We start from the raw sequence: 22946 nt of genomic DNA on the forward strand, positions 1-22946 counted from the left end.
CCCGCCCACAAAATGGCGGCGGGCGGGCTGTTCCTGCTGGGCGAAGGCGGCGGGTTCCTGCCCGGTCCTCGGTGCACCGGGCCCTGAGCCGACATTGCCCGGGCGAACGGGCAGCCCGCTGCGGTGCCCCGCCATGGAATTGGGGCGGCTGGAGTATCTGCAGGCGCTCGTCACCGAGTTCCAGGTGACGGACAGCACAGGTAACAAACGCCGCCGCTCTCTCGCCCTCTCCGTGTGGAGCGTTTCCTCACACACACCGGCCCTTTTCCCTTGCAGAGGCCAAGGAGCAGGTGCTGGCGAACCTGGCCAACTTCGCCTACGATCCCAGCAACTACGAGTATCTGCGGCAGCTGCAGGTGCTGGATCTGTTCCTGGATATGCTCACCGAGGAGAACGAGACCCTGGTGGAGTTCGCCATGGGTAAGGGCTGCCCCAGCCCCCTCGGGGGATACCGGCCCCGCGCTCCGCCTGCTCCTTAATCCGCCCCCAATTCACGCAGGACTCCAAAAACAAACCCACACTGTGCTGATAAAACCTCATTTAGTGCACAGCGGAAGAGAAGTCAGAGACAGGCAGGTCCCTCCATGTCCTTACAGAGCTTAATGAAGATACACTATCTGGAAAAAGTTTTGGTGGGTTTTTTTTCCCCTAAACACTACCTGATTAATATTTTACTGAAGTCTCTCCTTGTAGAGAGGCAGTCATTAATACATAGATTTTTGCCGGATACATTGTACAGATCCATGTAACCATTCTGCTGTTGGCAACTGGTCAGCTAGAATACTTACTTGACATTTTTTAATAAATCATTTGAGGAACTGCCTTACTGTGATTTTTCATGGTCTGAATATAAGCTGAAGGGCCAGATGCTGCGAGTAGTTCTGTGAAATGATACTAAGTGTATTTGATTTTTAAGGTTTGTGGCTGCATCTCAAAGTTTCAATTTGCAAACATTCTGTGCTTGGCTACTAACTCTGTTATGTGCATTATCTGCCTTTCTATAGCACCTGCAATAAACTGCTGGCTTGTGTCTTCCTTTAGGGATGAGTGAGCATTCCTGGAATCATTCTGTGGAAGCAGTTATGTACAGCACTAACAGTGCCCTCTAATGATACACAGGAGGAGGAATGTGCTGCTGGAAAATCGTTGGAAAGGATCAAAAAAACACAGCCTAGGGAACTAGGGTTAAGAATTTTCCATCCATACAGAAGATCTGGATGTTAGAAACAGGATGAGCATCACCTCAAACTCTTTCCTCTTGCTGTTCCAGGTGGCCTTTGCAACCTGTGCTTGGATAAAACAAACAAAGAGTACATCCTGGAGGCCAGCGGGGTGGAGCCCATCATCAACTGCCTGTCCAGCCCCAACGAGGAGACGGTGATGTCGGCGGTGACCGCGCTGATGTTCCTGACCACGGCGCGCTCGCGGGCGCAGACCACGGCGCTGCCCGTGGTGGAGTGCATGCTCCGCTTCTCCCTCTCGGCCAACACGCGCCTCAGCAACCTGGCATCCATCTTCCTGCAGGATTACTGCAGCCCCCCGCAGGTGGAGGAGGCCAGGAACCTCAGCAGGCACACGGCAGTGGGGATTCCTCTGCCCAAGGACTGAGCGGGGCTGTTGTCGCTCTCTGCTCTGCAGGTCAAGAGCAGCCTTAAAGAGGGGAGTTCATCCCACCAGTGCTGGTGTTAACAAACAGGATGGAACAGCACTAACACATGGCAGCTGGGCCAAGCACACAGCTAAGCCTGCGAGCAAATATTTAAAATAAAGCAGGTCATGGCTGCACATTGGAAAGTACTTTGCCAAGTGCAGCTCAGCTCCCGGCTTGCACAAATTACCCTTCCCAGCAATGAGGGGTGTTCTGCTTGTGTTATTGGGCAAAATTAGATCCACTCCAGTTTCTGGGGTAGTTGTGCTGTACCTCTCCCCTTCAGTGTCTTTGACAAGTGTCATTAAGTGTTGACTCAAGTCACTGAAATGTCACAGAAATTTATTCCTCCTGCAGAGAAGGGAGTTTCCCTGCCCTGGCAGTTCACAATCTCTCCATCCCTGTGGCACTAGTTATGCCATCCTCTAATTATGGCACAGGCAGCCAGCTAGGGAATCACTGCATAGGGCACGCTGTAGCTACCCTATAAATGAAGAAGTGGTAAGTTTGTCTTTCATTACCACTGGTGAGAAAGGTAAAAAAAAAAAAAAAAAGTGGCTCATGGCAGTCTGGCTCATGAGAACAGCTGTCTTGTAAAAGCTTCTGTTAATAAAACATTAACTTAAATGCTGTGTAATCAGTTCTGTGTGAGCTCATGAATATTTTTACCTGCACTTGCAGCCTTTGCCCACTCTTACTCAAGCACACGGGCCAAGAAATTGAAGTCAGCCTAGTCTCTTTTCATTATCAGCCATGAGGCAAGAGAAAACCCAATAGCCAGGGTGGCTAAATACCTAAAATTTAAAAGGTTTGACTGTTGAGGCCAGTGCTTCCTGACAGACACCCACACTGCATCTGCTCATGTTTGAGAGCCTTCTTCCTCTTTTTCTCTCCCCTCTGCCCCCAGACAGCACAAACCAAACAGGAGCGAGGTTAAACACACAAAAATCCAACCACAGCTGCTTGGAGTTTATAGTTTCTCTTCTCCATCAGCAAACATCCCAAACACTACAGAAATTAACTGAGTGCAGAGCAATCTTCCAGAGACCCCGAGCACTCTGACAGGAGCAGTTCATTTCTTACTTTGGTTGATCCCTGCAGTGACAGTGCCTCCTGGGCATGGCAGGGCACGGGCCGGTTGTTCCCTGGCAGTGGGAAGAGTGCAACATCCCCTTCCTGCACTAGTGCCTGCGCTTGCTCTCCAGGATGCCCTTCCAGTCATCGGCCCAGGAGCGCAGGCGGCGGCGCGGGGCTGGCAGCTGGACATGCCGGTTGTGGCAGCAGGTGAACAGGATGTGCTCCCAGCTCGGGTTCGGTTCTGCCCCTGTGGGAAGGGGGAAAAGCTGGAATCAGCTGGGGGTGGCTCCCCAGCCAGCAGCCAGCTGTGGAAATGCTGTTCAGACCTTGGATGGTGTCCTTGTCATCAAACAGCAGGTCAGCAGCCACCATGGTCTTGTCTCGGGTCAGAATAATCCGCTCCACAAACTCGGGTCCCAAGTGTTTCTCTACCCACTTATACTGCAGAGACAAGGAACGGCAGAAAATCCCACTGTGCTGTTTGCAGATCACTCATGTCAGACCAGCCCTAACAGAGAAATTTCTTCCCCCTGTAAACCTTCATCTATGTCTAGGAATCCCCACGTGGAGACTGGCTGTGGCCCAGGATGCTGATTAAACCTGTTTATGTGACAGCCTTCACTCAGCACTGCCCTGGCTGTGCTCAACTGTTGAGTTTGTGTGAAGCACTGGCTGCTTGCCCAGAGCACGTGGGTTGTACTCATCTAAGTCATTCCAGTGACCAAAGTCCCCCTTCCATTCTCGTGCCACGGGCAAAAAGGACTTGTTCCAACACTACACCCTCCTCAACACAGCACTGACCTCTTTGGGATATCTCAGGTTCCAGATTTAGACTGAAGTATGTTTTGTTGGTTGGTGGTTCTCCAGAGTGGAATCCCCTGTGGGCCATGCTACAACAGTTCCTTTGCTGTTAACCTGCTGACACAGCTGGTCCCAGCTCAGCTCCAAGAGCCCAGGGCTCACATGCTCCACAGTAATTCAGCACCATGTGGCACTTGGAGATTCCCTGTCCTGAGTTACTGCTCAGTGTATGGGAAGCTATTGCTCAGATAGGGATTGAGGGAAGCCTGGAAGCTGGAGCAGCTACTGTCTTTAGAAAGGAGTAGTTCCAACTGGGGTAGTATGAAACAGAAAGACCTTGCAAAAGCAACATTAAACACAATAAAAACAATTCTCTCCCACCTTTTCCACGACGCAGTGCTCGTATTTCCGGAGAGGGCTCGTGCAAATGAAGACTTCAGTACTGAAAAGAAACAGCCTTTGTTAGGCAGGGGAAAGTCCTGGAAAAGGGCTGCAGGGTGCAAACTGTCCTTACTCTGGCATGTGGAGCATCTCCTGCACAGCTTCCAGGGCTCCTGGAATTGGATCCAAGTCTAGGAAGAAGCCAGGTGACTCATAGACACTGGCTACCTTGTCCTGCAGGAGGCAGAGAATGATGAGCAGTGGCTGTGCTCTGTCACAGCACCCTCCAGTCACCCCCTGTGTAACAGCCTGGTGCTTCTGCCCAGGAGGGAATTATAAAATTTCTCACCTTTGGGTTCTGGGAAAGGTCCAGCCTGGGCACTCAAGAAGGAGAAGTCACTTTCTGGTGGCTCATAAGGAGGCAGAGCTGACCCTGGCCTGGCTTTGCTCCCACAACCAGCCCTGACCCACTGGAGTCTCTGGGGGGGTTGAGAGAGGCAGAGCTCCCACCCCACCCCTTCCCAGCAGGGCTCTTTCATCTGACTCTGGTGAAAACCAAAGGAACAAGCTGGAGACTTCTCCTCCTCTGTCACATTTGGCTGAGATTAGCTGAGGGCTCAGGAATTCACCCGGGATGGGTGGGCAGACACAGGCACTGCGCTTTTTCTTCAGAGCAAACAGGGCACAGTGGTGACTGTGCCAAGGTCAGGCCAGCACAGCCACACCTGGGGGGAATTCTTTCTGCAGGAGGGAAGGATGAGGATGAGAACACTGGGAAAGCTCCATGTCTTTGCTGCTTTTTGATTTTCAATCACCCACTTAAAATACTGTTGAAGGAGCCTTGGCTCCAGCCTGGATGGAGCTGCTCCCCTGAGGTCATGGGCTGGTGCAAAGTCTGCTCCAAAGAGTCTGAAACTGCAGCAGGAAGTTCAGAGGTGATCCCTGCATTTCCCCAAGAACCTTTGGTTCTGTGAGGTGACCTGTGCACCCCATGAGCCCCATCTGGGCTGGGTTTGAGGGTGCCTCACCTGGCTCAGCACTGGGCTGAGCTCTGCAATTAAAGGCTTTATCCCTTTTGTGTCTGCACCTGCTCTCAGTGTAAATCCACCTTCCATACAGGGAGGTGGGATGCCACATGAACCAAAGAGGAAATTAATGATAAACAAGTGGTGAAGGAGGTTAGCTCTAAAAGTAGAATAATTTTTAAGTGAGTGTAAATAGGAAAGAAACAAGATTACTGGAGGAGCAATGTTACCAAAAATGGGACAAAAAGGTATTTAATAGGATACAGTACAGTGGAATCTTTAACCTCTGAAAGGAAGAACAGTATCTCCAGGGCAATTTCCAGGTAAGACTGTCCTTCCAGTCCTTTTTCTTCTTAATTTACTGGTAAGACATTTTCACACCCTTTATTATTAGGAAATTTACTGGTTTGAATCCAGCTCTGGTTAGTTAATTTTAGGAATTGCTCCCTGGTGACTGTTCAGTGGCCTGTATTAAGTGAGTGTTTCACAGCAGGTCACAGCTGATGGGTTTTCCCCTTCCTTATCCCACATCCCATCATGGCAAAGGACCCACAACAGCACAAAGGGCTGAGGCCCCTTCCAGGCCCAAGTTTCACCTTCAGAGAGGTTCAGCCTCCAATATATCTTTACCTTGAGACACATGAATCTTAACTTCCTTGGGGTAACACAGTGAACTTCAGAGTTGTCAAAGCAGCATTTTTCTGCAAGCATTAAAGTCATACATTCCCATGCCACTGAACAGTTTGGAAAACGTAATTCTTGTTTAGTATTCTTTAAAGGCAGGCTGCAGCCTTTGCTTAGAAGAGTCCAGCTGAAGGTCTCCCTGCTCTGTATCAGCAGCAGCACATCAACAAAAACCCATTTCAATTCAGCAGCAGTGAGGAAGAGTCAGCATTAAACCAGACTCCCAGATCCTGAAGCTCACTCAGTTATCACCACCTACAAATGCTCATAAATCAACAGCAAGAAAGTTGGAAGCTCTGCCTGATTTCACAGGGCAGTCAAAAGAGGTTAAGGAGCCTGTCTAGGTTCAGACGTGGCAATCAAATCTGCCCCAATCTCTGTTTCCATGCAAAGCCTCCCTGATCCCAGCAACAATTCCCTGGAGCTCTTCCCAAGGAGATTGAATTACAGACTTGGGGCTCTTGTCTGAAAGCTCTTTTATCCTACAGCAAGACACCAGAAACTGGCAAGTTTCCACCACGTCACAGAAAAGTCTGGCTTTGTTGGTGAAAGAAACTTGATTTGATGACTCTTGGAACCAAAAGCCACTTCCTCTCACAAAAAAGTGACCAGAAAAAGAAAGTAAAACCATTTTCTTTCCTCATTTTTATGCCATCGATGCTGAACATCTCCCTTTAACTTCTATTAGTAAGAGAACAATTTGGATACAAAACTGGAGGGACTGTATCTGTCCCTATGCTTTCCCATTTGCAGGACTTAAAAATAATTCTGGAAATTTTTACCACTGGTGGGGATGTTGAATCCTTTTCTTGAAACTGCTTGGGGCCAGGAAACAGAGGGATAAATCCCCACCAACAAAATGGTCACACACAGGAGGGCAGTGAAAAAATCTTCAACAAAATAAAATGGATTAGAAGTCCTTCTAAATAAAATGGATTTACAGTGTGAAAATAACTATCAACTTGCAATCAAAGCAGAAACAAAAATGAAGTAATGTCTCAAGTTTCAAGGGGCAGCTGCTCAGCACCAACTAAGCATGAACACCACTCAGGAAGAGGTGATGCATAAATCATCACCACAGCACTTCCCAGGCCCTGGCACAAGAATATCAGAATATCCCTCACCCTGGAAGTTTATGGACAGACACAGCCAATGCCTGACACAGCCTCGTGTCCATCTGACCTTCTGGTGTCCATCTGACCCCCTGGTGTCCAGCTCACCCCCTCCTTTCAGTACTGACAAAGTGCAGCCTCAGTTTCCCTGCATGGAGACATGGCCCCACAAACTGCCCTGTGTGGGCTGCTGGTTCCTGCCAAAGCTTTCCCTGCAGCTGGAGCCAGTGAGAGACTTTCCACAGGGATTCTCCTGTCCCACAGACACTCTGTAGAGTCACAGCAGAACAAACTTAGGCTCTGTTTTTAAACTAATGTATGGCATTTACATAAAACCCAAAGGAGCCTCAAATCTTTGTAACTTTATTGTTTTGCTAAACATACCTAAACCAGCCCAAAGCTCCAGAGATTACTGAAGGAGACAGACACACAGCACAGCTCCATAAAGCTCATTTCCTAAGGAAGTCAGGCCAGAACAGCAAGATAAGAGCTTTCTACCACTGCTGGTGTGGGTGGGATCCAAACCAGTTATCTGGTTATTTCATTGCCACACCTAAGGTCTGGGGAGGAACAGGATGAGCACGAACCAAATTAGGGAATGAGGATTCCAGAAATAGAACCCTTGAATTACATGCAGCTTTTTTTTTTTTTTTTTTTTTTTTTTTTTTTTTTTTTTTTTTTTTTTTTTTTTGTCCACGGGATTAATTTAAGGAATACTCATTTAAACAAAAAATCATGTTTGTTTATGTAATATAATAGACAAATTCATGTCTACTGACTATATTTACAGGTTTCTGCTTCCAGGAACTTTTGATCATCAATAGTCATCGATCAGAGCTCTGGCAGTTTGGAGCCTGTGGAAACACTGACTGGATCCAGCACTCCTGTCCCTTACTCTGATGCAGGAGCCTTTACCTCACTATGGAACAGGAGTGAAATGACTGTGAATTGCCATTTCTTAGCAGTAAAAAAACCCCAGGCCTAGTACAGGATCTTAAAATGAGCAATGAACTTCTCAGGGAAAGTGTTCAGCACAGCCTGGATCAGCATCTGTTCCAGTTCCTTTACAGAGTCCTTGGCTGTCCTGGGGTGACCAGAAGGAAAAGTGAAGTCTGGATTCACAGTATTTCTGATTTTGTGTTTCATGCAGCCTTAATTTGTGTACTGATAATCAGTGACTTCTTCCAGAAGGAAAAGCAGCCCTTTACAGAGGGATGTGTGTGTGGGAATTCTGCCATCAAACCATTCACTGAACCATCTTCTTCTTTACCTACTCATGTTCTTGCTCTTGCTTTGCAGCAGAATAATAACCTACTCAAAGCTCCCTGAGCACTCTGTACGGGCTCACACAGCTCCACAGCAGGACAAGAACTATATTTGTCTTATCTGGGTTTGTACAGAATGAAATCCTGTATCCATATTCCCTTTGCATGCCCTGACAAGCCGAGTGCACAGCAGGTCAGAGATCAGGAACAGCAGGAGAAAGCTGGTGGAACATCCTCTGGCCATGCAAACTGTTGCCATTTCTAATGTTTGCTAATGGCTGAATGAGTAACAGAGAGGTTTGCAAAGCAAAATTAGAAATACTGTGAATCCAGACTCCAGCCTTCCTTCTGGTCACCCCAGGATAGTCAATGACTCTGTAAGGAAATGGAACAGATGCTGATCCAGGCTGTGCTGAACACATTCCCTGAGAAGTTCATTGCTCACTTTAAGATCCTGTACTGGCCCTGGGCGTTTTTACTGCTAAGAAATGATAATTTAATTTCCTTTCTGTCCTATAGAGAAGTACAGGCTCCTGGCAGTGGCTGATAGACAGAGTATGAATCCAGTCAGCATTTCCACAGGCTCCAAACTGCCAGAGCTCTGATCGATGACTATTGATGGTCAAAAGTTCCTGGAACTAGGAACTTGTAAGTATATTGAGTAGCCATGAATTTGGTTATTACCTTACATAAACAAACACGACTTATTGTTTAAGTGAATATTCCTTAAAGGAATCCCATCTAGGCATACACAGACAAAAAAACCTGCAGGTAATTAAAGGTTTTTTTAAAAAACCCTGGTGCCAGGCTGAGCTTTGTACAGTGCAGTGGTCAGGGAGGGGTTTCCCAGCGGGGTGAGGGGGTGTGCTGGCCGCACTCACCGCCAGGTCCTCCCGCAGGCTGCGGTACTGCTCCCGCACCGAGAAGCCCCTGCGCTCCGCCAGCTCCACGCGCGGCTCCGCCGGGAACTGGGCGCGGAATCCCCGCAGCACCGCGCCCTCGAAATCGGCCAGGACCCCGTCCATGTCCACCAGCACCCGCAGGGGAGCGGCCGCGCTGCCCATCCCGATCCCGCTCCCGGCACACAGCAGCGCCCCCAGCTCCGGCACGGGCGGGGCTCATCCATATGTACGAGCTCTATGAATATGCATGAGGGGGCGGGGCGATGGCATCGAGGGCAGCTCCTGGTGGGAACAGCGCTGGGCTCCAGCGGAAATGGAGCAAAAGGGCACAAAAGGGCACAAAAGCCGCCCCCGCCACCCCTCGGGACCCCGCAGTGGGGGGATGCGGCTGCCAGGACCCCGCCCCGAGGAGAAAGAGCCCAGGGAGCCTCGGCAGCCACCGAGGAACAGTAACAAGGGCCCCTGGGCAGGGGCTGGCAAAGGAAATATTAATTTAAGGGTTAGTCCCCGTGCTCTGTATGCAGCCGGTGCAGGGCATGGCGCACAGCAGCTGCAGGGATGGAGGAAAGGAGGGGCACGTCAGAGCAAATCCAGTCCGGCAGGTTCAGCACCCCAGGGCAGGGCTTCTCCAGCAGGAATCTGGAAAGCCAGGCTGCTTTCAGGCACTTGTTCTTCCAGGAGAAGGGTGGAAAAGGCACCAGCAGACACGGCAGCTCCATACAGATCCTCTGTGCAGCAGAGCCCTTCCAGGGCTGCAGAGAACTTCATGGTTCACCCTCAATTCCATCCCCTCCCTTTTTAGGGTCCCCTTTTTTTTCCTTTTTAATGAGGAAAATAAGCTTTTCTCGGTTTTCTTGAGGAAAAAAAAAAAACAGTATTCTGGATAAAACAGATTATATGTATCAAGCCTTATTCCACAGTTCTCTGATCCAGAAGACAAAAATGAAGAGAGAAGTGAGTTTCTCTCTTCAGGGGAAGGTGGCAAATGGTGACCTCAAGCCAGGTGAAAGAACTCTCCTCTGTTAGAGCAGGGCAGGTTGGCTGAGACAAGGACAACAGAGAACAAAGCAAACCCAAACCCGTGAAATAAAACCCACACAGGAAACACTGCTTCAAAATTTCTATATTATTTACTTTTAAGCAACAATCCAGCTTTGTGAAATTACAACACACACTTTAAAGGATGAGATTTTCACCTCATGGTCAAGCACCAGCATGATCATGCACATCATTGAGTCAAGTTGTAAAAAAAAATGCCCTGTAATTCTTATTCATATGATCCACTCCACCTTTACTGAATAAAGTCTGAATCAGCCCCTTCCCAGCACTAGGCCAGGTGGCTCTGGTCATCAGCCCTCTATTTGGCACAGACCCTGTGTCATAGTAGTCCCGTATCAGGATTGTTTTTAAAGGCAGCATGGTGTACATTAACCATTTAATGATTTATATGGCACAGCAGGGCTCAAGGCATTTACCACATGCAGTCAATGAAGCCTTTTAGATCCCTACATCCCACATGTGGAGGAAGGGACTGCTCTTGCTGATTGTGTGCTGGCCTGGTTAACCAGGATTCTAGACCCTTGTAAAGCTAAGGGGTTCTAAAAAAAAAAATCTCAGTACAAAAACCCTCTAAGCACACTTATAACCAAGCTACTCTCCTTTGAATTACATTACAATACTTCATAAAGCTTTCCCTCAAGTCTATCACTAGAAAACACTCATGTCACTTCCAGTAGATCTGGGGGAAACACAGGACAGAAGTGGAAAAAACCCTTGGATTTCAAAAAAAGATGGAGTACATAAAGTGCTTCTTTTTAATGAAAGAAATTTGAGATGTACAGTCAGGCTCAAGTTGTGCAGATCACAAGCATGGGGGGAAAAAAACAGACACAAGTTCAAAACAGTCAGGAAGGGAAAGGTTTAACCAAGCACTAGGCTGGACTTGCCACCGGGTGGATTTCTCCTGGAGGGTGCAGGTGCTGGTGCTACTGGGCTAGGAACAGGTGCAGCAGGCAGGGACTTTTCTTCACTCTGACCTGGGGCAGCTTCTACATCAGCCTCAGTGTTTTCTAGAAGAAAAGAAGCTTTTAAAGTGTTTGATGTGGATGATGAGAGCCAGATGTTTGCCTGGCTCAGATGGAAGCTCAGCTCCTGTCGGTTTTGTCCAGGGGTACAGACACACTCCAGTGCTGTCACCCACTGGCAGGCCAGACTCAGCTCTCAGAAGTGTTTCTCAGATCAAATTTGAGGCCTTACAGTTCAGTCTCAGGCCTTCAGCAAGAGCCACATTCACCCAGCTGCTATTAGGGGACACCAGCAAATTCATTCTTTTCGATGGAAAGCAGCTTAAGGTTTAAGTCTTCTACATATAATCAGCCAGCATTGTGACTCTGGCATTGTCACTCAGGTCTGAGCAGGTGCTGGGAGTCAACAGCAGCACCACCAAAAGCTCAAATGCATCCCCAGTGCAGTTTCCTCACTGGAGGGAAGGAGATCTGACACACTTCTGAGGCTTCACACAGGACACACCAGGGAACAGCCATGCATGGGGGGGCTCTGATTGTACACTCCCTGGAGAGCTCCTGAGAGTTTCTTTTAAATCCTTCTGAGCAACCACAAGTGAAGACAGGGCACAGAAGGAATTCTTCACAGGAAGCACTTTAGATACTGGAGCAAACAACTAATGTATCTGCACTGTTGACAATTGAGTACAGCAAGTACATCAGCATCTCCATTTTTACAGATTAGCATGACCAGTTCTGAGCCAAAGGCCCAAATCAGCACCAAGTAGCCCCTGATATTGGGGGTGAGGATGAACCTCACCTGTTTTCAACAGATCCTGTTGTTTTCTCTCATGATAACTAATTCTGGGTTGGGAGAATTCAGAGAACTGCTGCACATTCAGCTTAAGCTTCATGATTTAGTAGATCTTGATGAAATTCCCTCCCCAGCCTTCTCTTCAAACTGAACAGGCACAACTATCCCAATCTCCCCTCACAGAGCAGCCACTGCATCCCTTCATCTTCCCCTTCACCTTCCCTGTCACCTCCACTACAAGCCCCTGCCCTTCATGTGTCAAGGACTCTATACAATTCAAGATATGGGGGTATTATCATTGTTTACAGAAAAAATGATGTAATTTTCCATCCTCTCCTGGATGACATTCAGTATTTTGCTGGCACCTCAAAACAACTCAAAGAAATTCAAGGGGAAGGGCTTGAGGCAGATCCTGGGAGCACCACAGCAAAGAGCTGAACATGAGGCTGCAATAGTTTAGCTTTTGGGTTTTTTCTCCCCTAGATTCATTACTTTACACTTCCTTACACAGGGATTATCCTGCCTTTATACCTGCCTGTCTCATTTAGCTGAGTCCTGGCAGTGAGATTTTCCCACCATCAGCACAATTTGACTGCTTGAAAGAGGTAATATCACTAACAAAATTGGAGACTTCACTGTTCATTGCCTTTTCCAGGTCACAGAAGAAGGCAGTGAATAAAACCACATCCAGCATCACCTCCCATAGCTCATTTTTCCAACCTGAAAGTTAGTAACTAAGTCCTACCCTCTGCCTCCTATTCTTCCTACCCCCAACAGCAGCTTTTCTCTCATCCTGTGAGAACTCAGTTTATTTTATTCAATGCAAAATGTTATCAAAAACACCAAAACCCCACTTGTGTCCACTGAACTCCCTCCATATCCACACTTACAATAACCTCAAAGAACTCCAGCATCTGAGCACAGCCCCATGGAATCAGGAATAATCCCCACTCCAGATTCCCTGCTGTGCTCCCTAACCCAGCACAGCTCAAACAAACAGTTATCCCACACTTTAAGCCTGAAGCTGCTGTAGCTGCTGACTCAGCAAGTGCTGAATGTCCCTGCCTGGGGACAGTCCCAGCACTGTGCAGGATCCAGGCTCCACCTTCCTGTGGGTCATCTACAGTCAGGCACTGCTGACACTCAATTGGGCTCTGTCTAATTCTCCTTAGCTGCTCACATTCACTCAGCTCACACTGCCCCTGGATCACAAAAGAAACAAGAATTACCAGGCCAGGAGGCTTTGGGGGAATTTCTGTAGCTCCTTGTGTAGCTGCTACATGTTAGCCCTTCCCACATTATCAAAGGAAGTTTGCCAACCTGATGTGTGAAGTGATAAAACCAACAGGATCAGAGAAGATATTTAAGCTCTTCCCTCCTCAGAAAGGGTCTAATCCCTGAACCATCTCCCTGCTGAGTGCACTGCAAGCCACTGGGAACTCTGATGTCCAGAAAGGAACTACAGCTCCCAAAGAGGAAACAAGAGCCCTGCTGCAAAGTATTTCTTTTCCCTAGACAATCTTGATTAATAAATATATACATCCCACCTGACACATACTTGGGGTTTTATAATCAGTTACATACAGAAAATAATTTCTACATTCAAAGGAATAAACATTTTTAATGACAGAAACCTATTAAGAATCTGGTTGTGCTGTGAATTTGTCAGCAGACAGCTTTTGCTTGGAGGTGTGTTCATTGCTCCTTCCCAAACCCCAGAGACAGCCCTACAATGCCAGTACAAAGTCACAGGTGTACCAGGGGGATGTTCAGCAGCCCAGGTCTGCCACCCCACAGCAGGAAAATCCAGGGGAGTGACAACCAGATTAACAAGACTGAGCTACAACACAAAGCAATCAATGGTAGGAGTTCCTTTAACAATCCATCAGGATGTTCAGGTATCTGCCACAGACACCATTTCCAGGAGTTATTAATTTCTGCTCCTTCCTAAGTACCATCAGTGGAAGTTTAACATTCAAACCTTTGACTGCCATTTTTATTTCATCTTGGGCACCTTGAAAGATTTAATTTTCAGTCATGGCCACAACAGGAAACAATCCCAGTTACCTTCCATAACACTTGTTTTTTAACTTCCTCCCAGCATAGATTCACCTGACCCTTAGTAAGAACTTCCTTCACTGTCACTTGCCAGAAACAAACCAAAAGACAAATACAACACCTGTGAAAATGTGAACTTTTAAAAAAAAGTGAGGAATACCACTTTGCACTCCAAATTTCAGGCAGCTGTCCTGATCCCAGGCAACCCTGTTTCTGCTTCCTGGCACCTCAGCCCTTCTCACCTCCCTGCTGTTTGTGGGATCTCCTCTGCCCTGTGGGGAGCTGGTTTAAACAAGCACCAGGAAAAACAGCACAGCCCTCAGAGCAGTTTTCTTGTATTAGCAAACCACATCCTCCTACTCAATGCATAAACTCTAGATGCCTACAAGTGCTAATTAAGATCACACAGACATGGGAAAGAAATCCTAGAGCCTGTACAGTTGGATTAGAAGCTGCCTGCTAGAAAGGCAACACTTATTTTGGGCACAGATATCACTCTGAGGTAGTGGAAATGTTTTGGAAAAGCTCTCCCCCCCCTCCCAGCAAAGCCTTTTCAGGACATGGAGGTGCTAATGGCCTCAGGGACGTCCCACCAGTCTTAGGTGTTGAAAGTAGCACTTGGAAAGCAGCAGTCAACAAACACATTCTTGTCATCAGGAAGTCAGATATTCCTGAAGTGAATCTTGCAAAGGAGACATTTCCAGCCTCAGAGGTAGAAAAAGCACTTGAAGGGGAAATGCCTGTTTACAGGAGATTTGCAGTATGCAGATGAACTTCCTTGGCAAAAATCAGCATTTAAAAAACAACAGGAAGTCAAGAGCTGGTTAATGCAAACACTTGCAGGAGCAGTAGCTGGGTTTGATTCTTTCTGTGAACGTGGAGTTTGCTGTATGGGGAAGAAGGAAACTGCTAAACTAAAACCATTTCTGTTGACTGTCCTATTTAACTAGAAGCAACTTCAACAGCAGCGTGGCCTTTCAGTCACCTGAACTCTCTGCAAGAGTCTCCACCTTACCTTCTGGTACTTAGACAAATCCTGACACCAACAGCTGCTGGCAAAACAAACCAACAGGACTGTTCTCTACACCCTGATGAACAACAGCACCATTTCCCTCCATGCCCAAACTCCACTGAAGCAGTTGGTCACTTTGATGATCTGATGGGTTCCAAGGACAAGCCCAGGCTGCCTCTCTCCTAACAAATGACCATTTATAGATCCCACATCCTCTTCTACTGCAAAGCCACCTGCAACAGGCTTTTACTAGAGGAGTCCAAGGAAGTTACTCACCAAAAATGTCACCACCAACATCTCCTCCCTAGAAAAGAGAGAAAAACATGTTACATTCCATGTTTCAGAAAGCATTTTCCTATTCCATGGAGTGGATACTCCTCCATGGTGACTGGGCTCTATGTGGCACCACATTCTGAGCCACAGACTCAGGGAGGCACTTTTAGTGCAGCAACAGGCTCTGAGGGACAGAACCCAGAGTGGCACAGTGGGCTCTGCACTCATAATTCTGCAGATTGAAATCATGGCTTGAAAGCACCATTTCTTATGGATTGACTTATAATTTAGCCAGTTCTTTATTTGTCTAATACACTTCTAAAAGTTGGAACAGATATTGGAGTAATCCTGATGACAAGTGGCACATTTGTTATTGCCACAGTGAGGGACAGAGGTGGGTAAAAACACTTTATTGTATAGAGCATCCCACATCAAGCAGCACTGACAGGATTCAGAATATTCCCACTGCTCAGCAGGAAGGACAAAAAAATTACACTGACAGCAACAAGCAAGAGTTGAGTGTCCTCTGCTTTCTACTGAGCAACTCTTTGCAACACCAAACATTTATCTGCTGGCAAGGCCAAGACCATTTGTTCTGTCCAGGGTATTTGACTTCATTTGTGAAACAGAAATCAGCTTTTTTTTTTTTTTTTTTTTTTTTTCCCTATGAAGTTTCCTTCACTACATAAACAGTTCTTTACATGCTGAATGTGTTCACAGGCTGCAGCTTGACATAAAGAAAAGGATCTTGGCAGCAGCCAAGGCTCCTCAATGGCATCAGGTTTATCAACTTTCATAGATTTAACATTGCTAATCACACAGTGAAACTGCAGAAATTGGGATTTTAAAAAAGCACAGAATCTGACACAATTGTATCACCTTAAGTCTCAGGCTGTTTGCAGCTGAACTACTGAAAAAAAGTGAAGTGTTCCACATGGGAAGAATCTGTTGCAAAGCTGAGAACCACAGTATTTAAAACAATTAAGTAGAAAGAATTAGACTAAACTGTTAAATTTATAGCTGAAAATATACCACAGAAAACAAACTCACTTATATTTGCTAAATTGAAACATGATATTCTTTGTAACAAAGAACAGTTCTGTGACTCAAAGCTACAATTAACAACAAAAATGGATTGTGGTGGTTGATGCCAATTACCAAAATAAAACCTAAGATAAAAGGTGTCTGCTACAATGTTTGAGATAATTATTTACCTACCTAGTTCTTTTCAGAAAACCAAAGGCTGGAGAGTTTTAAACAAGATTTCTTTTTTTTCCATTTTGTTCATGCAAATACAGGCTATCCTACATTTCTAGGGATCTAAGTTCAGACAAATTACTGTTTTTTTACTGAATTTACTGTGTTTCAAAAGAACCCTGTTTTCCACATTAAATGTAATTACACATTAACAAATTTTACTTAACACCATTAGCAGTACAAATCATGCTCCATATTGCTATCAGGTAAAGAGATTATATAGAAAATAACACACCTGATGGTGTTATTAAAACAAAACAAGCATTGATACTGCTGAGGTAAGATTTTGCTGGGATGTGAAACCAAGTTCTTTGTCAGACTCACACAGAGTCTGCTGTAGTAACTGTTGTCTCTGAGATGTTTAAACCCACAATCACACAGAGCTGAAATTAGATTTCACATCACTTCATTACTGTCTCAGCAATGAGATGGGTTAAGAGCTCTACAAAGTGGTCCTTGTGAAAAATCCAGCCCTTCCTTCCTCAGCATACTGGAAGAGTATCGGATGGAAAGGGGAACCTCCAGGAAAAAAACAAATTTGAGAGAAAGGATTCAAATCCTACAATGCTTCCGACTGTGTGAACATCCGTGATAAATCAACCCCACACAGAGTGTCAATTGTCCATTATCAGGCTCTTTGTAGTCAAGTACTGACCTTGGGATCTACAAAGTCTCCACAGTTTGCCTCAGTTGAGTTTGTTCTTTGTGGTCCAGAGGATTCACAGCTGTCTCTGGTTTCACCTGGCTTAGCCCCTACAAGCAGAGATCGATTCTAATCAGGTTGCAAGATAAACTTCATGTGAAAGCAGATCATGAACAGCCACAGGTTTGGGTACTTAGGGAGAAGCTTTTCTTTGAAATTAGAACTTTACCACTCTAAAAAGTTCTGGTCCTTTAGATGATAACTTACAAATTATTGTCTTACAGCAGCACCCCATGCAGTGAGGGTGTCTTTATTTAAAGAGATGGAGTTTGGGGTCCCAAGGCCACCCTTACTGGCAGTGCTCTGCAGAAAGGAAAGCTTAAACCCAATCTGTGAGAACACAAGGCTAAAATTCCTCTGAATAACCAAGACCGATCAGTGCTACTCCAAATAGTTAAGATACAAGTCCACTTGTGTGACTGAACTTGGAGAAATTGCATCCAAAATACAATTCTCTGCTTGCAACATGCCCAACACTTGCATAACCCCCCTTCTGGAAGAAATTAATGAGAAATAAACAATCCCCTGCAAGCAGACATCATTTATAACCCCAAAGCACCAAGCAGGAAGGGAACTCTGGTTTCCACACCAGCAGCATCAGCCACAAAATGAATCAATGCCCATCAGCAGATGTGGAAACAAAGCACTACAGCCTTACCTGAAGCTTTAGCCCAGGAAGGTGGGTTCTCCTCAGGAGTTCCAAAGATGCTGGATGCCATTTTGTTCCTCCTCACGGGTTGCTCTGTGGGCTCATCAAAGCCCAGGGAGAAGTTGGAGCCGCCGCCGGGAGGACGCAGCACCCTGTGGACAGAAAACCTTTACAGCCCGTGCCAGCCCCAGCTCCCCTCCCAGCACATCACTGCAACCAGCCAGGTGAGCTCCTGACAGAATCCCATCCTGGCACTGTTATCTCCACTGCTCTTCAGTGGCACTTACAAAAATAAAACACTCTCACGCTCCTCTTGTGCCCTTGGTTCCATCCAGTATCACACCAAGGGTTGCTCCCACCACTGTGAGCCAAATAAAAAAACAAAAATAACTATGCAGGCATGTCAAATTCCAGCTTTTTTAAGAGCACCCTGGGAAGGTTAATATTAATCTTCAAACTGGCTGCAGAGTGAAGACTGAAGTTTGAATCAAAAGACAGGTTGCACCACTGATGGCTGGGGGCTGCAGCCTTTATTTAGATTTGTTTCCTCAGGAAAACACCCAAGTCTGCAGCATGCTGCTGGTCTGGAAGTAAAAGGTGAAATTAAACAGCTTGGAGTTGACTATTATTAGGAGAGACACGTGTACAAAGCTCCAGATATGTAACCTCAATCTAACAATCTGCTCTTAGACACAAAAGAAGCCTGCTCAGTACTTCAAGAGCTTGACTGCAGTCTGCTTTCCAACCTGCAGAATCCAACCAAAATGAACAGCTGCAGCAAAGAAAATAAAACATAAACTCCTCCTGATCTTATTTTCACAAGCAGGAGATCTTGGGTTAGCTGGAGAAGCCAGACAAAAGGCAGGAGAACAAAACTGTGAGTGGGAACTTTCAGAACTCCCAGAGAGATGTGAGGACACCAACAGAACCTGGGGCTTCTTGGGCTTTCAACACCTCAGGGCTCCAAAATGAACACCAGGACAAACTAAGGATGGTGCACACCTGCCCTTCTTAACAAATAATTTAAGAAATTGAAGTTATAACAGGAATCAGTACCCAGCTTGTTAATGCTCTAAACCTGGGAATTCAACACAAAGTGTGTCCAGTTGTACAATTCACATCTTGGGAGAATTCCTGCCTGTTACATTCCAGCTGCAACACAAAAACGCTTCTCCAGCCTACAAAGCTCAAACACCCCAAGGGCAAGGGAAATTCCTAAACGTGTGTGACATGGATATTTACTGTTACATAACCAGAAAAATACCTTTCCTAGCAAAATTCTTTTTCTAAGGATTACTAATGCTCAGCTGCTAACGGGAAGATCCCAGCTGACTGGAGAGTAGGGTTTATTATGACTTGTTTTGTCTCCTTTCTGAATCAAGATGTCGTGTAATGGTCTTGAATCACTCCTTTATCTTTTATTCTCTGAGGAAACGTATAGAGGGTTTATTTTCATCGTTATAGCTGCTGCAGTTACTAATCTGAAGAACAGGTTCAAAGCAGGGCTTGTTCCCAAACCTTAGATCCCCTCTTTTACCAGACCAGTGAAACCAGTACTCTCTTAAGGGCCACAACAGTTTCCACTGACAGACTTAATGACATTAACAGAAGAGGCAACTGAAAGGGGAAAATACATCCATCACTCGAACTGCTAAAAAGGAATAATCCCTTTTAGGAGCCTCAGGTAAAGGCTGACAGATTTTATTAGAAGCCTCTTACAGCCTGGAAATGCTGTAACCTGCTTTATGAAAGCCACGTTTAACACTCCAAGCAATGAAACGCTGTTAAAATTCCACCTGATACCCAGTGACGTCCACACCGAAAATCCACCCACAGCTCCAGGAAGAGCTCTGCTGAAAGGTTTGGAGACGGGCTTTGTAAAGACTTTTTTTTTTTTTTTCGCTTTAAAATGCACGCTGAAAAGCCAAAGGGGAAGAGGAAGCATCCGCTTTGTCAGGCCAAAACCTCAGAGAAAAAAGCCACGATCGCGTGGAAAGCGACACGATCCTCTCCAGCTGCGGCTGCCGAGACCGCGGGTGCATCTCCCCCGCACCGACCTGACAAGTTTTCTTTGTTTGCAGACAGGCTCCGCTCCCCCGCTCCCCTCCCGGCCCCTGCCGCCCTCAGGAGCGGGGCTGAGCCCGGGAAGGGGCGACCCCGGCCCGCGGCCTCCGGGCGGAGCGAGCGGCCCTCAGGCGGAGCGGCGCGGGCAGGGGGGCCGGGAGAGCAGACAATGGAGCCCGCCCGGCCCCGCCCGGCCCCACCCAGCCCGCGGCGGCTCCGGGGCTGAGGGGCGCGGGGGCCGCGGCCATGGGGGGAGAGGCGGGCGGGTTTTTGGGCGGAGGGGCGCGGTGCCCCCCGCCCCCGCGCCGTGCCTGCGCGGCGAGGCGGGAGCCGCCTCCTCCCTCCTTTGTTCGGCGGCGGGGCCGCACCGAGCGGCCCGGGCGGGTCCCGGCAGCTCCCGCGCCTCTCTCCCCCGGGCACGGGGTGATTCCCGGGATGCCCCCACAGCCCGTCCAGGTGGGTGCGGCCGCCCTCGTCTCCGGCCAACCCGCCCGAGAGGCCGGGAGGAACCGCACGCCCGCAGCCCCGGCCCGGCCGGAGCCCCCGCCCCAGCACCGCGCCCTGGCACCGCCGGGAGCCGCTCCGGACAAGCCTTCCCCGGCACCCCCAGACCCGCCGCCCTCTGGGTCCCAGCGGCCCTGGAGCCCCCGCACACCTGGAGCTGTTCCTGCCATTGGGGTCCATGCCCGAGAACGTAGCCGTGGTGGTCATGGCGGGAGGCCGGACCAAGGGAAGGGCTCTGTACAGTGACGGTCCCGGGGTCCGAGCGCCTCGCGTCAACCGACCCTGCCGCTACCGGTGACAACTGCGGCCGCCGCCCGCACCGCCGCCTTATTTATAGACACCACAAGCCCTGCCCACCCTCGGCCTCCTCATTGGGCGGTTCAAAGACAGTCTGGAGCTCCTATTGGACAACGCCCTGCCACTCTCCCATTTGCCTCGCCTCCCTGTCTATTCCGAGGCGCCTTGCCTCACCGCTAAGAGCCCATTGATGAAGCACTACGTCTGCTCTGCGGTGATTGGCTGTGGGCGGTGGCGCCCCTTTGTTGGTGATTGGCGGGAAGGCTGTCGCTCACCGCCGGCGATCTGCCATTGGCTCAGCCGCACCTTAGGCCAGACAAAAGTCCCCGCGGCGCTGCCCCTCTGCAGGGACCGGGCCGTGAGGGAGGTTATGACTCCCCGTCGCTGGGTCCGCGACCCCGGCACGGCTCCTGTCCCCACACACCGCCCAGGACACGCCACCAGAGCGGCCATCGCGCCGCCAAACCCACCCCTGGCACCCCCTTGGGCGCGCAAGGCCCGGCTCCCGCACACTCACACGTGCCCGGCCCGTGCGGGCCCTGCAGGTACCTCAGCGGTGTCATGGAGTGGCTCCAGGGCACAGGGACGGGCCGCACCGAGGCCGAGGCAGGGCGGGAGGTGTCGGCACAAGGCTCTTGTGGCCTTGGAGGTTGGATCCGGCGAGGGCTGAGACACAGCGAAGGCCCTGCAGGGCCCCAGGCCTGGTGGGGAACACCAACACCTCAAAAACCATGGTGGAATAAAATAATTTGTAATATCGGTGTATTATTTTGGATTATTGTGTGAAAATTGAATTCCAGCATGGCCAGTGCAGCTGGAGGACAAGGCCCAGCTGTGCTGCTCGCCTGGCTGTCAAAAGCACGAGGCTGCAGGTTTGGGGTCAGGGATCTCCCTCCAGCCCCAGCACAAAACTCACAGGACAGAGTTTACACCACCACGTGTTGGCTGCTGACCCATCTGTCACATCCACCTTTGATTTGGGACCGGGGGCTCCCTGCAACTTCCCCAGACACAGATGCTTCCCTCATCACAATTTTTACTCCAAAATCTATGCATCAGCAATATTATTTCAATTAGCACTTGCATAAAGGAGGGAGAAAGGGCAAAGAAAACCCATCTTTTCCAGCCACCTCTCCCAACTTCCACTAATAACAGCCCTTAATACCCGCAAAATAATTTCTAGAGAAAAATGGGGTTTTTTGGTCTGGAGAACACAAGGATTGTGTTACATCCCTCTATGCACAACATGAGTTGTGCAGCATCTGAATTAAACACTAGCCTTAATATTAACACGGATCATGAAAGAGAATTGTTAAATATACACAAACAGGACCAGTGTTTTATTTTTCCTAATCTAGGATTAATTATAAAAAATCTTGGCATTTTATTTTTTAAAAAACTCCAATCACTATTTTGATCCTCAGGGAATTCTCTGTTGCATCACATTTTTCGGGGGTAGACTAAAGGGAAATTTTACATAATGTGATACAGTTGTTTTAATTCTTTTATCCCTTAGGCTTGGGCATTAAGAAGTCAAATGATACCTATCTGCACACAGGTAAACATCTGCTCTCTCAGGAACTTGCAGAAGTATTTTGTCATCTAAATGCATCTTACTCAAACCCACAGGATTTTACTCTTTAATTTGTACCCCTGAGACACACACAGAGCCACTTTCTTAAAAGTCAAAATGAAGAAAAACCCGTTCCCTGTGACAAAGCCAGTTTTCACACGGAGCTTTAGCATTCTAAACCTTGAGGGTTTCCAAGGAGCCCCACTGATCTCTCACAGGCCTGGCTGCAGGGTGGCCCTTAAATAAAAGCTGCTTTTCTGATTATTCATCCATCCATTACAAGATGAAGGGGTTTATGAAGATGGCTACAGAAAGTGGGCTTACAATCCATCTCAGGATGATGACATTTGACCAGAACAATTCTCAGCAGCTGTCTGGAAGACTCAGACACCAAACAATTCCACCTGTTGTTGAAATTCCACCAGCAAGGAATGCATAAAGCATCTGGAAGTCTGAACAAGACTCCAGGAAATGCAAGGGTTAGGCAAGGAGAGATACCATTGGTTTGAGAAAAGCCTCAGCTTGGTCATCCTTCTGTGACTAAGGGTTTCTTCATGCCAGTCTCTGCCACTTATGGCTGTCACAGAGAGCATGTCTTCTTTATTCCAAGCACAAGGCACAAAAAAAAGAGGGTTTGACTCAGTCTTCTCTTGTCCTGTTTCATTCACAGCTGAAAATAAAGTGCCAGCTAATAAACAATCCTTGCCACAGCTGGATTTGCCACTGTCAGATTTTTGTATCTGGAATGATGCATGGAGGTTCAGTGGAACGTGGTATCCCACAGATCCAGTGGCTTGTCCCACAGAGCTGATGCTGTTGTTTGCAGTTGTGAAAGTTGCTCTGG

General features: G+C 47.9%; 3 protein-coding genes across 3 annotated transcripts; 1 reads left to right on the top strand and 2 right to left on the bottom strand.

Annotated features, from left to right (window-relative positions):
• On the top strand, positions 1 to 2275 carry ARMC7 (armadillo repeat containing 7). The gene is made up of 3 exons (XM_083874607.1): positions 1 to 200; positions 277 to 420; positions 1271 to 2275. The coding sequence occupies exons 1-3, from the start codon at positions 134 to 136 to the stop codon at positions 1606 to 1608; spliced, it is 549 nt and encodes a 182-aa protein (XP_083730733.1). The 5' UTR covers positions 1 to 133; the 3' UTR covers positions 1609 to 2275.
• A 336-nt stretch (positions 2276 to 2611) lies between these two features.
• On the bottom strand, positions 2612 to 9085 carry NT5C (5', 3'-nucleotidase, cytosolic). The gene is made up of 5 exons (XM_083874606.1): positions 8875 to 9085; positions 4041 to 4141; positions 3908 to 3968; positions 3052 to 3166; positions 2612 to 2972 (listed from the first exon to the last, which is right to left on the bottom strand). Exons 1-5 carry the CDS (start codon positions 9055 to 9057, stop codon positions 2830 to 2832), a joined length of 603 nt encoding a protein of 200 aa, XP_083730732.1. The 5' UTR covers positions 9058 to 9085; the 3' UTR covers positions 2612 to 2829.
• Positions 9086 to 10000: 915 nt separating this feature from the next.
• On the bottom strand, positions 10001 to 20533 carry JPT1 (Jupiter microtubule associated homolog 1). The gene is made up of 5 exons (XM_083874765.1): positions 20384 to 20533; positions 17674 to 17816; positions 16968 to 17065; positions 15059 to 15086; positions 10001 to 10964 (listed from the first exon to the last, which is right to left on the bottom strand). The coding sequence occupies exons 1-5, from the start codon at positions 20437 to 20439 to the stop codon at positions 10816 to 10818; spliced, it is 474 nt and encodes a 157-aa protein (XP_083730891.1). The 5' UTR covers positions 20440 to 20533; the 3' UTR covers positions 10001 to 10815.
• Positions 20534 to 22946: the final 2413 nt, after the last annotated feature.

This window comes from Zosterops lateralis (genome assembly GCF_965231275.1).
Source record: "Zosterops lateralis genome assembly, chromosome: 18".
Classification (NCBI taxonomy): domain Eukaryota; kingdom Metazoa; phylum Chordata; class Aves; order Passeriformes; family Zosteropidae; genus Zosterops; species Zosterops lateralis.

Bases quoted from the DNA above. Each gene is read 5' to 3' on its own strand.
- ARMC7 (XM_083874607.1), top strand. From the start codon at position 134: ATGGAATTGGGGCGGCTGGAGTATCTGCAGGCGCTCGTCACCGAGTTC. The intron at 201-276 runs GTAACAAACGCC...TTTCCCTTGCAG, and splicing joins CCAGGTGACGGACAGCACAG to AGGCCAAGGAGCAGGTGCTG. The intron at 421-1,270 runs GTAAGGGCTGCC...TTGCTGTTCCAG, and splicing joins CCTGGTGGAGTTCGCCATGG to GTGGCCTTTGCAACCTGTGC.
- NT5C (XM_083874606.1), bottom strand. From the start codon at position 9,057: ATGGGCAGCGCGGCCGCTCCCCTGCGGGTGCTGGTGGACATGGACGGG. The intron at 3,167-3,907 runs GTGGGAGAGAAT...TTGTCTCTGCAG, and splicing joins AGCACTGCGTCGTGGAAAAG to TATAAGTGGGTAGAGAAACA. The intron at 2,973-3,051 runs GTCTGAACAGCA...CCCTTCCCACAG, and splicing joins TGACAAGGACACCATCCAAG to GGGCAGAACCGAACCCGAGC.
- JPT1 (XM_083874765.1), bottom strand. From the start codon at position 20,439: ATGACCACCACGGCTACGTTCTCGGGCATGGACCCCAATGGCAGGAAC. The intron at 17,817-20,383 runs GTGTGCGGGGGC...TTCTGTCCACAG, and splicing joins AATGGCAGGAACAGCTCCAG to GGTGCTGCGTCCTCCCGGCG. The intron at 17,066-17,673 runs GTAAGGCTGTAG...CTCTGCTTGTAG, and splicing joins TTCCTGGGCTAAAGCTTCAG to GGGCTAAGCCAGGTGAAACC.